Source organism: Podospora pseudoanserina, assembly GCF_035222485.1.
Source record: "Podospora pseudoanserina strain CBS 124.78 chromosome 7 map unlocalized CBS124.78p_7, whole genome shotgun sequence".
Taxonomy (NCBI): Eukaryota; Fungi; Ascomycota; class Sordariomycetes; order Sordariales; family Podosporaceae; genus Podospora; species Podospora pseudoanserina.
Window position 1 is genome coordinate 648,510 of NW_026946671.1, and position 14,292 is coordinate 662,801.

The 14,292-nt window shown below is 51.7% G+C and overlaps 6 protein-coding genes and 1 non-coding gene across 7 annotated transcripts; 5 read left to right on the forward strand and 2 right to left on the reverse strand.

The window, feature by feature from the left end:
- Positions 1–68: 68 nt before the first annotated feature.
- On the forward strand, positions 69–2,305 carry QC764_708780 (uncharacterized protein; the record flags this gene model as incomplete). Its single annotated transcript, XM_062950497.1, has 5 exons — positions 69–350; positions 404–688; positions 744–800; positions 884–1,142; positions 1,190–2,305. The coding sequence occupies 5 exons, from the start codon at positions 69–71 to the stop codon at positions 2,137–2,139; spliced, it is 1,833 nt and encodes a 610-aa protein (XP_062796519.1). The 3' UTR covers positions 2,140–2,305.
- Positions 2,306–3,690: 1,385 nt separating this feature from the next.
- On the forward strand, positions 3,691–3,761 carry QC764_0103850. Its single transcript has one exon. It is a non-coding gene; the product is annotated as a tRNA-Gly (tRNA).
- Positions 3,762–4,976: 1,215 nt separating this feature from the next.
- QC764_708790 (uncharacterized protein) lies at positions 4,977–6,899 on the reverse strand. The gene is made up of 2 exons (XM_062950498.1): positions 5,327–6,899; positions 4,977–5,273 (listed from the first exon to the last, which is right to left on the reverse strand). The coding sequence occupies exons 1-2, from the start codon at positions 6,420–6,422 to the stop codon at positions 5,242–5,244; spliced, it is 1,128 nt and encodes a 375-aa protein (XP_062796520.1). The 5' UTR covers positions 6,423–6,899; the 3' UTR covers positions 4,977–5,241.
- Positions 6,900–7,428: 529 nt separating this feature from the next.
- Positions 7,429–10,209, forward strand: HSP98 (Heat shock protein hsp98; the record flags this gene model as incomplete). Its single annotated transcript, XM_062950499.1, has 1 exon — positions 7,429–10,209. The coding sequence occupies one exon, from the start codon at positions 7,429–7,431 to the stop codon at positions 10,207–10,209; it is 2,781 nt and encodes a 926-aa protein (XP_062796521.1).
- Positions 10,210–10,654: 445 nt separating this feature from the next.
- Positions 10,655–11,349, forward strand: TIM8 (Mitochondrial import inner membrane translocase subunit tim8; the record flags this gene model as incomplete). Its single annotated transcript, XM_062950500.1, has 2 exons — positions 10,655–11,003; positions 11,054–11,349. 2 exons carry the CDS (start codon positions 10,655–10,657, stop codon positions 11,227–11,229), a joined length of 525 nt encoding a protein of 174 aa, XP_062796522.1. The 3' UTR covers positions 11,230–11,349.
- Positions 11,350–11,648: 299 nt separating this feature from the next.
- RPL25 (60S ribosomal protein L25) lies at positions 11,649–12,611 on the reverse strand. Its single transcript, XM_062950501.1, has 3 exons — positions 12,470–12,611; positions 12,196–12,260; positions 11,649–12,138 (listed from the first exon to the last, which is right to left on the reverse strand). The coding sequence occupies exons 1-3, from the start codon at positions 12,492–12,494 to the stop codon at positions 11,758–11,760; spliced, it is 471 nt and encodes a 156-aa protein (XP_062796523.1). The 5' UTR covers positions 12,495–12,611; the 3' UTR covers positions 11,649–11,757.
- Positions 12,612–12,820: 209 nt separating this feature from the next.
- BMT2 (25S rRNA (adenine2142-N1)-methyltransferase) lies at positions 12,821–13,687 on the forward strand (the record flags this gene model as incomplete). The annotated part of the gene is made up of 1 exon (XM_062950502.1): positions 12,821–13,687. The coding sequence occupies one exon, from the start codon at positions 12,821–12,823 to the stop codon at positions 13,685–13,687; it is 867 nt and encodes a 288-aa protein (XP_062796524.1).
- Between the last annotated feature and the right edge of the window lie 605 nt (positions 13,688–14,292).

Genomic DNA, 14,292 nt, shown 5'->3' on the forward strand with positions numbered 1-14,292 from the left:
ACTAGTACTTCAACATCCCTATACTCCTAAAACCGACCGTTCTACCTAACTCTTTATGATAATAGGCCATGTCACCCGCTTCCCAACCAATTCAAATCACCAAAAAACGCCTGGTCATCTGCTGTGATGGCACGTGGATGAACAGTGACACGGGTTACAGGAAATCATCCTACCGGAACCCTATTGGAAAAACGGCTGTTCCGTCCAATGTCACCCGTCTCTCCCGGTCTTTACGTCGGTCATGTACAGATGGAACTCTTCAGGTCATTGATTATCACTCCGGAATTGGCTTAAGTGGCAGTTTCGCAGATGTTTTATCCGGCGGTGCTTTTGGCTTGAGCATCTTTGAGGTGTGCCTCAGTCAAAGTACTGAAGCAGTCCGCACATGCTTACAGAGTTTCAGAATATCCGGTCAGCCTACTCCTTCATATGTGCCAACTATACCGATGGTGATGAGATCATCCTTGTGGGCTTCTCACGAGGAGCCTTTACCGCAAGGTCAGCTGCGGCAATGGTCTCGGATCTAGGGCTCCTGACCCGCGAAGGCATGGAGTATTTCTACCCCATCTACAAGGACAGGCAGCATTGGCGGGATACCAAATATAAGGATCCTTTTCCGGATACACCGTTTAGTGATAAGCCCAAAGGAGATGATGCTTCACGGAAGTATCGAGAGATGCTTGTCGAGGTAGGCTTGTTCCCTCTATTTTTGTTCATGAGTGCTAAGTTACAATAATTAGAAGGGCCTCACACGCATCCATCAGAATCATGAGAACAGGCCACTGATCAAAGTGAGGGCTGTTGGTATGTATACTTGTCCCAATCATCAAAGGGTATAGTTTGTTGCGGTGGATCTGATACTCACGCTCAAATAGCCGTGTAGGACACTATTGGAAGCTTGGGAATACCCCATTCAACCGCCGAATTTCGCTTATTTGACACTGACTTGTCAGATCGTATCGAATATGCCTTTCATGCACTTGCCCTCGATGAACACAGGTCCTCATTTATACCTACAGTGTGGGAGCGCACCGTTGATAACCTGGGTGCCACAGACTTACGCCAGGTTTGGTTTCCAGGCAATCATGGAAATGTAGGCGGGGCCTGGAAAGATGCCGGAATCTCCGACATTACCTTGGCTTGTGAGTGCGATTTCTTACAACTATCAATCCCGACTAACATCCTCCAGGGATGATGGATCAACTTGCGTCCATTGGCGTCGAGTTTGATGAGGCAGTCATCATGCGCCTTTTTGACCAGCTTGAACACTCTTACCGCGACATGGCTGAGAAAGACCCCAAGTGTACGCATGCACAGAAGCACCCGAGACCAAGCAGGCCGTTGATAGAAGTCGAACCACCTCCAATAGAGTCGAACAATCTCCCAGAATGGGTGCGATTCCGACTGCGAAGTCTTTCAACGGCAACCGATACTGGGAAGAAGATCATCGGCGAGAAGCACTGGGCTATCAAGCCCATCTGCGCAAGAAATATCCCCCTTCGACCCTGGGCGCTCGGCGCAATTCGCGGTTCCAAGGCTGCCGGATCCAAAGTTCGCTCACCATGCGCCTATAAGAAGAGAGATCCTATCACGGGAAAAAAAACCAAAGACTTCCTCGAGGATACCAACGAGCGGATGCATAGCTCTGTGCGTGTCCGTCTCGCGTTAGAGGGGCTTGGGCTCAACGACAAAGGTGTCTGGGAAGCTCCGGCACTGAAAGGGAAATGGGCCTTGCGAAAGACCACTCGAGAATTTTTGGATCCCATCCCCAAAACTGTGACATCATGGGAGAAAAGTACCGCATCAGCTGCAACAACATCCTGGAAGAAGAAGCTGGACCTGTCCAACAATCAGACTGCACACAAACAAGATGACGACGAGTCGCTGGCTGCTTCAAATGCCGCAACGTTAGTAGAGACGGCAGTTGAGCAGCAGCGCCCGTTGCAGGCAATGGATAACAAGGGTTACAGGTGGGTTTGGGAGTATTGTGGCAATGTGAAGGATGCACCACCCCAGAAGGTGATGGTAGAGGAGCAGCTGGGGCCGTTTGAGAGACAGTTGCTGAGATTGTTAGGGGGTGTGCCAAATGTGTATGAGTTCGCCGAGACGGTGGAGGGGATGGATGGGAGGAAGGTGTAAATGTGGGGCAGTAACGCCAAGCAAAAGATAGGGGGTAGCCCTGGTTGCTGGGTGAAGGAAAAGGAATATGTCAACAAACATCACTTTGCTCAATGTGATGGATGTAAAGATAGAATGGCAATGGGTGAGAGTGTGTAGCAAGGTATCGATACAGTAAAAACAAAGTTATGTGTATCATCCATCTATGCCCGCTGCGCGCCAAGAATGAGATGCAAAGATCCTTGGCTTTGGTTCACAGAAACTCTAGCTTTTTCTCTGCAAGTCTCTATAGTTACTTCATCCTCCTCTCAGCCCATTCAAAGCGGTCTTGATCTGCATCTTGAAGAGCTTTTCTGGTCTGTCTCTTGATCAGACTTGGTTTGTACTTTTTGGCTGCTTCGATATGAGCTACCAGACGGGTTTGTTTTGTCTGCGCCGAGCTTTGCTTACACGGGCGACTGGCGTGAGTAACCTGGGAGTTTGAGTCTCTCTCTGGGGAGGAATCTTGGGCTGACAAGGCTGTGTGGGTGGGCTTGGGTCTGGCGGGGCTTGGGTGGTGTTGGCTGGTGTTGGCTGGTGGTGAGAGGGTACTGTAAGCTGGTGGTGAGAGGGTGCTGTAAGCTGGTGGTGGGGTCAATCGTGGGCCCAGTGGTGGACTTGGTGATGGGATCAATGATGATGCGCTGTATGATGTGCTCGATGTTGATGTGCTCCATGATGCGCGCGATGATGCGCGCGATCGTGTGCTCGATGATGTGGTCTGTGATGTACTCGATGGTATGCTCCGTGATGAGCTCGATGGTATGCTCGATGATGCGCTCAATGATGCACTCGATGTCGTGGGCTTGGGATCATATGAATCCTCGATAGGCTGTACAACTCTTGGCAGGGAGTTGCAAGGAGATGTCCTTGTAGTATTTCTCCTGAACCGCCAGATCTGTCGGTTGATGGCAGCATTTACTCTGTGAAGTCTACGACGGAGAAGCCCATTGGGAGACTTGGGACTGGGATGTGTGGAGGAGTTGAACAAAGGGATGTCCATGGCAATGGTTGATGATATTTCTACTGAGTTACACGTAGCTGGTAGCCTGGCATGGGGAAAATAAATGGTATAAAGACACTGGAAACTGACTGCCTTCTTAGGTTTCGAGGCTTTCAGGACATGAAGTTGGCAGCGGGAAATCAGGAAGCAAGTACTTTACAGTCCTCCCTTGTGGCAGTGACACACTGTTGGCAAAAGTTCAGGCACATGAAGTAAGCGGGTAGCAAACCAAGACATTCCGTCATCAAGACCTTTTATTTCGACATTATCATAAACTTCACCTCACCTCACTAACCGAAACCACCAAATTCCCCAAACTACCAAGGACAAGAAATCTCGTCCTCAATCACAAGATTCAATCCCCATCACCTCTCAGGTCACAGTTTAAGCTCCACGGAACTCTGGTCAAGACAACGCCTCTTTACGGCCCTACAAACCTAGCCAGCTGCCAACCCGAGCCACCGCCAATACGTCAGGACCCAACGCAGACAGAGACTATTTGACTTGAAATTCGGGTGCAAACATCCGTGGCGTGCGTAGTATAGCGGTATTACATTCTGCTCGCCGAGCGAAGAACTTAGGTTCGAATCCTGACCACTCACCACAATAGCGTATTTGGCTTCTAGCGTTTGCATTTTTTTGGACTTAGAATTGTCTATGGCAATTATTTTTCTTTTCACCGCCAGGTTCCAATTTCTGTTGCAGTTACAATTGATCCATGGAGGTAACTGAGGGTTAGGAGCATGAAGACACAGACATGTAGCGTTTCTTGACCAGGTACCTAATGATGTTTAACATCAAAGGCACAGTGACTATATTACTGAATCCCAATAAATAGTTTCTTTCCTTCAATTTGAACTTTACATCAGACTCTCAGGAGGAGGCCATCATTGTGAGAATAACAAAGGGTTATTCACAACACATTGACATTCATAATATATTACTGGCAGCGGTGTCAACCATCAAGAAAAACATCACGATTAGCAAACACTTCAACAGAAGACTTATCCTTCTATCTGAAGATTGCCAAGTTCGCCATCCTTTTATTTTTCAGTTCTCAAACAACCGTATATGCTACAGGAAAATAATCGCTCTACCCACGAGATACTTACACATGAAACCACCTGCCCAACCCCAGCGCCACAGATTTGACTATGCTTTATCTTGTTCTGCAGGTCTGACATCAACTCAGATGATTTTCCCAATCTCCTAGGTATTTACACGATATAGAACCAAAACTTGTACTGTTTGTTGCTTTCCCTCACTGGACGACGACAAGTCTTCATCACCCTCTGGTCCATTTGTCTGAACTCTTCAAAAAGTTCGGACTTGCTTCACATCTACACCCGCATGTAGCGCTTTGGGGGCGATGGGGGAGGCTGGCCGTTTTGCAATGGACAATCCAGCGTCGGTGACTGGAACGGTGGAGCGTTGTCGCGCTTTCTTGGGTGCTACCGGGGCAGAGTATGGCTGTAGGTGGCTTGAAGGACAGGCCCGGAGACATGCCTCAGTGTAGTCCTTGTGGTCGTCCTCATCTCCACTGGGTGATTCGCCGATGAAACTGGCTCGCTGAGTTTGCCACCAAACCGTCTTGGGTTTGCCATCGAGGTCTGCGAATAGGGTCCGGTTTGGGGGAAGTCCTCAAAGGCAGTGAGGTTGGTACGCAAGAGGCAGAAAGAGAAGACCTCTATTAGGATCGAATGTAAGCGCCCAAGCCACCTAAAAGGTATCATGAACAGGCGGGGCTGATATGCTCAGCGCCGTGGGCAGGACACTCTTGAACATGTACAGACGAGTAGTTTATCGCGAGGGCATGGGTGTTATGTGAGGTAAGGTTGATTGAAACCTTTTTTCGTGTAGAGGTATTGTGGCATGAGTATATATAACATGGTGTCTTGTAGAAGATAGAATCATTGGAAGGATCCTTGATAGTTTCATACCCAAAGGTCGAAGAGCTTGCGCCACGTAACTTCTCGTCACGACACCATTCCTTCGCGATGACGATAATGAGGAGCCAGAACGTGATAGTAATTGGCACAACAAGAATCATTGCTGTATTGGATTGAGTAACATCTTCCAGTCTATCCGCGACCCAGATACCCATCCTCAAATGCTGTGCCTTGTCAGTCACATTTTCATCATCGTCACAGAGAACAAAAGACTTACCACCTGGGAGCCCAGCCGCAGCGTACATGACCAACGAAATTGGCTTCAAATCCTCATCTGTCGAACCCTCCAAGTATCGCTGCCAAAACTCCAGCACCCCCTTCACACTCTCCTTCAGCTCCGCATCAGCTCCGCAACCATAACACCTCAACCCCAAACAGGCTCCAAACTCCCGGAAAGCCAACCTCCTATTCGCGTCCCTGCTCGCGAACCCCCTCTTTCCATCCAGGAGTATCTTCCCCACCTCCAAACTCTGACTACCCAAAGTCCTGGCCCAATCCTCATCACGGAAGAAATGGCATATCCACAGCCCCATCCCCAAGTCCAAACAGTCATTACTCACCCTCATCTTCCCCTCCCTCCCCATCAAAAGCCGGTAATCCGCAATCTCTGACACCAAATCCCCCGGTGGGCCATGCATGTACTCGGCCGTTCTCTGCAAAAGCCTATAAACGACAAACCCCGTCGCGGCATCAAGATGTCCCTCCGTGGGAACCGACACCCGCGACAAATCAGTAGACATCTTCCACACCATCCTCTCTGCATGATGATTGCTCCTGTTCCTGACGATAAACTTGTTGTGCACCGCCTTGGCAAGCTGAACAGCCAGTAAACTCCACTGTTTCTCCCCCGTCGCCAAGGCCAGCCTGTTGAGCGCAAACATCCATAATGTCAGGTAGTGGTGATACTGCCCGTCGCCATCACGTGGGTCTTCTTCCTCAGAGTGGGGTTTTCCTATCCGGAGACCGCCTTTTAGGGGCTCTGCATCTGTAGCACCGGGGAGACGGGAGGATAGGTCCCGGGTGCGGCCTAGGGTTTCGTGGACGGTGGTGACGAGTCTTTTGGCGAGGGTTAGGTAAGGAGGACAAGAGAGCTCTTTGGATAAGGTGATGAAGTTGACTACGCCAAAGGCATCGGTCCAGAGGTAACGGCCTAGGTGACCGGCTGCGCCCGGGGAGGAGGGGGGCGTCCATGACAAGGCGGAAGCTTCTGGGTCCGGGGAGGAGAGGATGTTGTCAAAGGGGCCGTAGACTATGGAGAGGGCTTCTTTGAAGCGGCGGATGCGCTCATTGGGGGTTGGGATGGGCATTGTCATGGTGGGCCTTTTGCTGTTGGGGTGATACTTGGAAATGTGATGTCTGGGAATGAGAATATGGCGTTTCGACACTGAGTTTGGTGGTGATAGTTCTCGAGATGGAAGAAAAACGGTTCATCCACTTGGATTTCCAGATAGAGGGAACACAACGTCACAGTATCTCTACCTAGAAAAAGTGTCTCGGAGAGGTCGGTTCAGACTGGGCCCTGGGACTCAAGTTAGATGACCAGTATACGATAATTGCACGGATAGAGCCGAGTGATCATCCTGTTGAAGAGGAAAATGGTGTGTTTGGAAGGGTTTGGTTGCTGTGAGGGCAGGGACCATCTTGCAGCCATCTCAACGGAAGCCAGAGCATCGTGAACGTCAACGGAGTCTGAGAGGTCTGCTTGTGCGCTGGATCGGACCCCCACATGTCGTCACTCATCTGTCGTTGTCGTTGAAGAAAGCGTTGACCCAAGCTCAAAGAGTGCCAAGGCAAAGCCAAGATGGGAGCCAAGTTGGGGATGGACTAGTCCTTATTTGTACTAGTCATCGAAGTGGAGGTCTCATTGGTCGATCGCTGCCCCACTGCCAGGTGCTACCCCGCGCAGGATGCCTGAACATTCGAGGGGCTTCTGGGGCCAGGATTCTCGAGAGCTCTGGCAGGCTCTCGCAGCTTCCTGTGCCATCATACCACATCTCGCTGCTTCGCCCTCGGGCACCAAGTGCTTACTTACACTTCTCCCAGTCTCTCCACCCGCTGCCCAAGATAAATTCTTCGCCTGTGGTGTTACCTCTCTTCTTTGTTCCCTCCATTGACTGAACCAAAACAAACAACAAACTGTTGACAACGATACCCATAACAACCAACAAAATCATCTGCTACTATTTTCAGTAGCACAACGATTTGAAGCCTGACGTCACACTCCAAGCTTCACCACATCGTCTACCTCATATAATATCACCACTTCGAACAACCACCACTCAGTTCCCGAGACGCTCAGTCTCGAAAGTCTAATTCACAATGAACTCGAAAATGGAGTTTACCGACCGTGCCAAGAAGGCGTTGGAGGACGCCATGGTCCTCGCCGAACAGTACGCACACTCACAGCTGCTGCCAGTACACTTGGCAGTCGCCCTACTCGATCCCCTCCCCGACCAGAGCAAAGATCTTCAGAACGCACCACCAGGGACGACACAAACCCTCCTACGACAAGTCGTTGAGCGCGCCCATGGCGATCCCCAGCTCTTCGACCGTGCTCTCAAGAAGATGCTCGTCCGCCTGCCGAGCCAAGACCCCCCACCAGAGTCGGTCTCGATGGCGCCCTCGTTCAACAATGTCCTTCGCAAGGCCATGGAGCTGCAAAAGGTGCAGAAGGATACCTACATAGCGGTAGACCATCTCATCCAAGCCCTCTCAGAAGATGTGTCGATCCAGGGTGCCCTCAAGGAGGCCAACATCCCCAAGCCAAAACTAGTGCAGGAGGCTGTGCAGCAAATCCGCGGCACCAAGCGTGTCGACTCTCGCAATGCCGACACAGAGCAGGAGAACGAGAATCTCGCCAAATTCACCATCGACATGACCGCCATGGCCAGAGAGGGCAAGATTGATCCCGTCATTGGCCGTGAGGAAGAGATCCGCCGCGTCGTCCGCATTCTTTCTCGGCGCACAAAGAACAACCCGGTGCTCATCGGTGAGCCCGGTGTGGGTAAGACGACCGTCGTCGAAGGTCTTGCCCAGCGGATTGTCAACAATGATGTCCCCGACAACCTTGCGGCCTGCAAGCTGCTCTCTCTGGATGTCGGTGCGCTGGTCGCAGGCAGCAAGTACAGAGGCGAGTTCGAGGAGCGTATGAAGGGTGTTTTGAAGGAAATTCAGGAGTCTAAGGAGATGATTGTCCTGTTTGTCGACGAGATCCACCTTCTCATGGGTGCTGGTTCATCTGGCGAGGGTGGCATGGATGCCGCCAACTTGCTCAAGCCCATGCTTGCCAGAGGCCAGCTTCACTGTATCGGCGCCACCACCTTAGCCGAGTACCGCAAGTACATTGAGAAGGATGCCGCTTTCGAGCGTCGTTTCCAGCAAGTCCTGGTCAAGGAGCCGACCATTCCCGAGACCATTTCCATTCTCCGTGGTCTCAAGGAGAAGTACGAAGTCCACCACGGTGTCAACATTGCCGATGCCGCCATCGTGGCCTCCGCCAACCTAGCTGCTCGGTACCTCACATCTCGCAGACTCCCCGATTCGGCCGTTGATCTGATCGACGAGGCTGCCGCTGCAGTTCGCGTAGCCCGCGAGTCTCAGCCGGAAATTATCGACTCCCTTGAGCGCCGGCTACGCCAACTCAAGATTGAAATTCACGCTTTGTCTCGTGAGAAGGACGAGGCTTCCAAGACCCGACTCGCTCAGGCCCGCCAGGATGCCGAGAACGTTGAGGAGGAGTTGAGACCACTTCGTGAGAAGTACGAGAGAGAGCGCCAGCGCGGTAAAGACATTCAGGAGGCCAAGTTGAAGTTGGAGGCTCTTCGTGTCAAGGCCGAGGATGCCAGCAGAGTGGGAGACCACAGCCGTGCTGCCGATCTTCAGTACTACGCCATCCCCGAGCAAGAGGCTGTCATCCGGCGCCTTGAGAAGGAGAAAGCTGCCGCTGACGCTGCCCTGAATGCCAACGGCGGTGACTCTGGTGGTTCCATGATCACCGATGTCGTCGGACCAGACCAAATCAACGAAATCGTCGCCCGCTGGACCGGTATTCCCGTCACCCGCCTCAAGACCACCGAGCGGGAGAAGCTTCTGCACATGGAGAAGGCTCTTGGCAAGATTGTCGTCGGTCAGAAAGAAGCTGTCCAGTCCGTGTCCAACGCCATCCGTCTGCAGCGCTCAGGTCTGGCCAACCCCAACCAGCCTCCTAGCTTCCTGTTCTGCGGTCCCTCCGGTACCGGTAAGACGCTTCTCACCAAGGCGCTTGCCGAGTTCCTGTTCGACGATCCGAAGTCAATGATCCGCTTCGATATGTCTGAGTACCAGGAGCGTCACTCCCTGAGCCGCATGATTGGTGCTCCTCCCGGCTACGTTGGTCACGACTCTGGTGGCCAGCTGACCGAGGCCCTTCGTCGCAAGCCCTTCTCCATCCTCCTCTTCGACGAGGTTGAGAAGGCTGCCAAGGAAGTTTTGACGGTTCTCCTTCAGCTCATGGACGATGGTCGCATCACCGACGGCCAAGGCCGTGTCGTTGATGCCAAGAACTGCATCGTTGTCATGACTTCTAACTTGGGTGCCGAGTACCTCGCTCGGCCCAACGGCAAGGACGGCAAGATTGATCCCACCACTCGGGAGCTCGTCATGAATGCTCTCCGCAACTACTTCCTTCCCGAGTTCCTCAACCGTATCAACTCGATTGTCATCTTTAACCGTCTCACCCGCAAGGAGATTCGCCGCATTGTCGACCTGCGGATTAGCGAAATCCAGAAGCGTCTCAGCGACAACGATCGCAACGTCATCATCAAGGTGTCGGAGGCAGCCAAAGACAAGCTGGGTGCCCAGGGCTACTCGCCAGCCTATGGTGCCAGACCGCTGCAACGCTTGCTTGAGAAGGAGGTGCTCAACCGCATGGCTATCCTAATACTGCGCGGCAGCATTCGTGACGGCGAAGTCGCTCGTGTCGACCTGGTGGATAACAAGGTTACTGTTCTCCCCAACCACCAAGAGAGCGAGGCTTCTGACGAGGAGATGATGATTGACTCGGATGATGCTCTGGATGAGATTGCCCCCGATTCGATGGATGAAGATCTCTACAATGACTAGAGGTGTCGTTGAGATGCCAAGAAGACCGGGGACTTTGAGAAGGAGAGTATTGATGACATTGATGTGGATGGAACAAAATTATGGCGATGATAATGACGGCGTTTTCGGAATGGTTATTCATGGAACAGGGAATTGTATGGCCAGAGCAAAGGCCTAGGCTACGATGGGGAGGCATTTTGATGCATAGCATGTATTGCATAGCCTTATGGCACAACAACAGAAGTGTAGTTAGTGTAACTCTTGATCAGAGATCAATAAACTGTTGATATTGTACCTTCTTTGGTTCTTTCCGTCATGTGTGACGTGTGTGTGTTTTGATGTGTGTTTGACATGAAGTTCGGTAACGCCCCATTTACACGAGAATGTCGGATAAAGCTCTACGGCGAATAATTTCTTGTCTGTATAAAATAGACACCCATTCCAAGTCATGAGGTTATTTCACTGAATGATGAACGACGTGGCTCGGTGTGGGCCTCCTCTTCACCTTTCATATGAGCCGCTGATTGGTCACTCACCGGCCGCCGAATATTTTTGGAAGAACCTTGGAAGCTTGACCACCAAGTCCACCCAGACAGGTACCCAGCCATACCACCACCATCACCACCACCACCTCTCTGACTTCCTCGATCTTTTTTTTTTAATTTCTGAAAGAAGATCAGCAACTCAAACAACCACCAAAATGTCCTCCTCCCTCGCCCTCGACCAAGCCGACATCGAGAAGCTCAACGACAAGGACAAGGCCGAGCTCCGCCAGTTCTTCGCCAACGAGGAGCAAAAGAGCAAGATCCAGAGCCGTATGCATTACCTCCCCCGAAAAATGAAGATAGTGTTGCTAACTGTATAGAATCCCACGCCCTCACCTCCCTCTGCTGGAAAAAGTGCATGGCCTCCTCCTCCACCTTCAAGTCGGGCGCCCTCGACGGCACGGAAAAGGCCTGCCTCGCCAACTGCGTTGAGAGGTTCATGGACGTCAACATGGCTACTGTTAGGCAGCTGGCTGGCATGGGGGGACGTCACTAGAAACAGCAAGACTTCTTCTTTCGGAATGATTTGAAATCACCCAACCCCACCACGATCATGAATGAGGATTCGACAATGCGGAGATGGAGGACATGTTATGGTACATGGGCAGACCAAGGGGTATAGAGTTTGAGACGTTGACTACGGGCAGCGTTGTATATCACATCTGGGCGAGAGGAAGCAGGGGAGCGGGCTGTACGATAGAAGATATTGTCCCCATATGGGAATGGGTGGTTACATATCATGGCAGACCTGATTGGAAAAGACGGCACCACACCGTGGATTGTACACTACTTGGAACTCTACGTATCACATGGCAACTGACACAAATTCGACATCACAACAGGACACAACCAAAGGACCAAAATATATGCCCATCATCAACGAGGAATGGTCAATTGTTTTCATTGCCGGGTATCTGACGCCAATTGAAAAATGCAATCCCAATTCCCTTCTTCGTTGACAACACCATTTTTGTTGGTTTTTTTTTCATTCCCAGTCCCGATCCATCATCACACGACCGAACGTTTAGACGAGGCCGAGCTTGGTAGCGGCAATGTCGAGGGCATCGACATCAGCGGTGAGGCGGGCGAAAGCCTTCTTGGAGCCGTCGGGGCGGATCAAGGTGTTGATCTTGACGGTGTCAATGTCGTAAAGCTTCTTAAGAGCCAGCTTAATCTGAGCCTTGTTGGCCTTGACATCGACGATGAAGACGAGGGTGTTCTGCTCCTCGATCTTCTTAAGGGCACCCTCGGTATTGAGGGGGTGGATGATGACCTTGTGCTCGTCGAGGCGGGGGGCGTGGGGGATCGACTTGCGGGGGTACTTGGGAGCGCGAGACAACTGGAGGGTCTTGGGGCGGTGGAAGGTGGTGCTGTAGCGGACCTTGGTCTTCTTGTGGGCGTGGACCTGGAGAGGGGGTTAGACTTCTGATCGTGAGGCCAAAGTTGGAGAGAAGTAACATACACCCTTGAGGGCAGCCTGAGCAGCCTTCTTCGCCTGAGCACCCTTGCCAGCCTTGGAGGCACCGCCTGTATCGTGGGAGAGTCGAGTCAGTATAAAGCATTCGCCTGAACAAGGGGAGGACCGTCTTGTTCAAACTCGCAAAATCTGCTGCTGCTTTGATGCTTCACCTCGCCGCCATCATTTTGCGACATGGTCGGCGGCGAAGCTCCGCACTGAGCGACGGCCGAAATTGTTGTGTTTGTATCAATCCATTTCCTGGAGGATTCTCAAGTACCTTTCTTAACGTCCTTGGGAGCCATTTTTGCTGTTTGTCGGCACTGGGCGAAGTTGTCGTCTAGTCGGTCGTGGATGGGGAAGGGAAAAAAAGTTGGCGGAATTTTGCTAAAACGATTTAACAGAATGTGTGTGCGGAGACCTGTGGCTGGTTGGTTGTGGCTCCTGCCCCGCTCTTTTGGGAGAGGAAGAATGTGTGATTGGCCAATCCCCGGACCTGGAGCTCCCGATAAGATAAGCAGTTTGATGAGCTTTGGGAGCTTTCGAAAAATTACCCACGAATCCACCTCGTCTTCCCAACTTTAGTTCCCTCGAGGAACGGTGCAACAATCATGCAGTCCGCTTGCATGCCATGGCGCTCAAGAAGAAACGTCCGCAAAAGAGCTTAGCCGCTGGTCGGCCGCCCATTCTTCAACGCCAACCAAAATCCATCACCAGAAAGTCGACAAAAGCTCTCATCAACAAGCACCATCTCCTCGAGAAGAGAAAGAAACAGGCGCTTGCCAAGGGTGATGATGCAGGTGTCGCCGCGATCGATGCAGAGATTCAAGCTCTAGGTGGCCTCGAGGCATATCAGAAGGCCAGTCTTCAAGGCCAGAGGGAGGACCGCGGCGGTGACAGCTCGAGGGTTCTGATGGAATGGGTGCAGCCATGCCTCACGGCTCATAAAGAGGGATCGGATCGGATGCTCAAGATGCTCGAGGTTGGCGCGCTCAGCACACAGAATGCTTGCTCGCAGAGCGGCTACTTTGACATTACTCGTATCGATTTGAACAGTCAAGGCGAAGGGATTCTGCAGCAGGATTTCATGGAACGGCCTTTGCCCAAGGATGACACGGAGCGATTCGATATCATCAGCCTGTCGCTCGTTCTGAACTTTGTGCCGGATCCGAAAGGAAGAGGGGACATGCTCAAGCGTACGACGGAGTTTTTGCGCGCAGCCGGCAGATATCTCGAGGCTCCTTCACTGACGACCAACTTTCCGAGTCTCTTCCTGGTGCTCCCTGCGCCATGTGTCACGAATTCGCGGTATCTGGATGAAGAGAGGTTGGTTGGGATTATGGCGTCGCTTGGGTACGCGAAGGTTGAGTCCAAGACGACTCAGCGGCTGGTCTACTATCTTTGGAGGAGAGAAGGCAAAGGCATCGCTCGACGTTTCCGAAAGGAAGAGATACGGGCTGGCCCGACACGGAACAACTTTGCTGTTGTTCTGGGGTGAATACTCTCCTGGTGTTGGTTTTGGCCAGTTCGCTGGGCGGGGTTGATCTTCCTCTTTGGAATGGGAGGTTGTGATGTCCCCATCATCCTCACCGTGGCAGGAGCCCAAGGCACTTGGCATCTGGGCAACTTGTGCATCAAGGTACGTTATGACTTTACATTTCACATGACTGGCGATGATGCTTTGCAACCTAAAGTATTTGCTACTTCAGAGCCTCCGGGCCATGAGACAAACTATTTCACCATGCACTGAGCCACTTCAGTTTACTAGAAGCATTTCTCACAAGTCCTGTTGAAGGGTTGCCAGGCTGACAAATGCGATTCTAGGCTGCTCCATGAGATGGTTCTCGCTCTCTCCACCGCCGGTTGGCAGTTGGGGCCTTTGCCATCAGCACAATATGTTCAATTTTGCTCTTGTGTCGTTGTCCCAACAAAGAATACCTTGCCGGCAGTTTCTGAGACGAGATGGGCAGTCTTATGGTATGTGCGCATCTCTTTTTACTCTCTCCCCTTACCATGATGACCTAGACATTCTAAACAGTTATCCCTATCTGAAAATATGGTGTTGACTTGGTTCTAACTTCTGATTTTCCTTACTTTTCACCT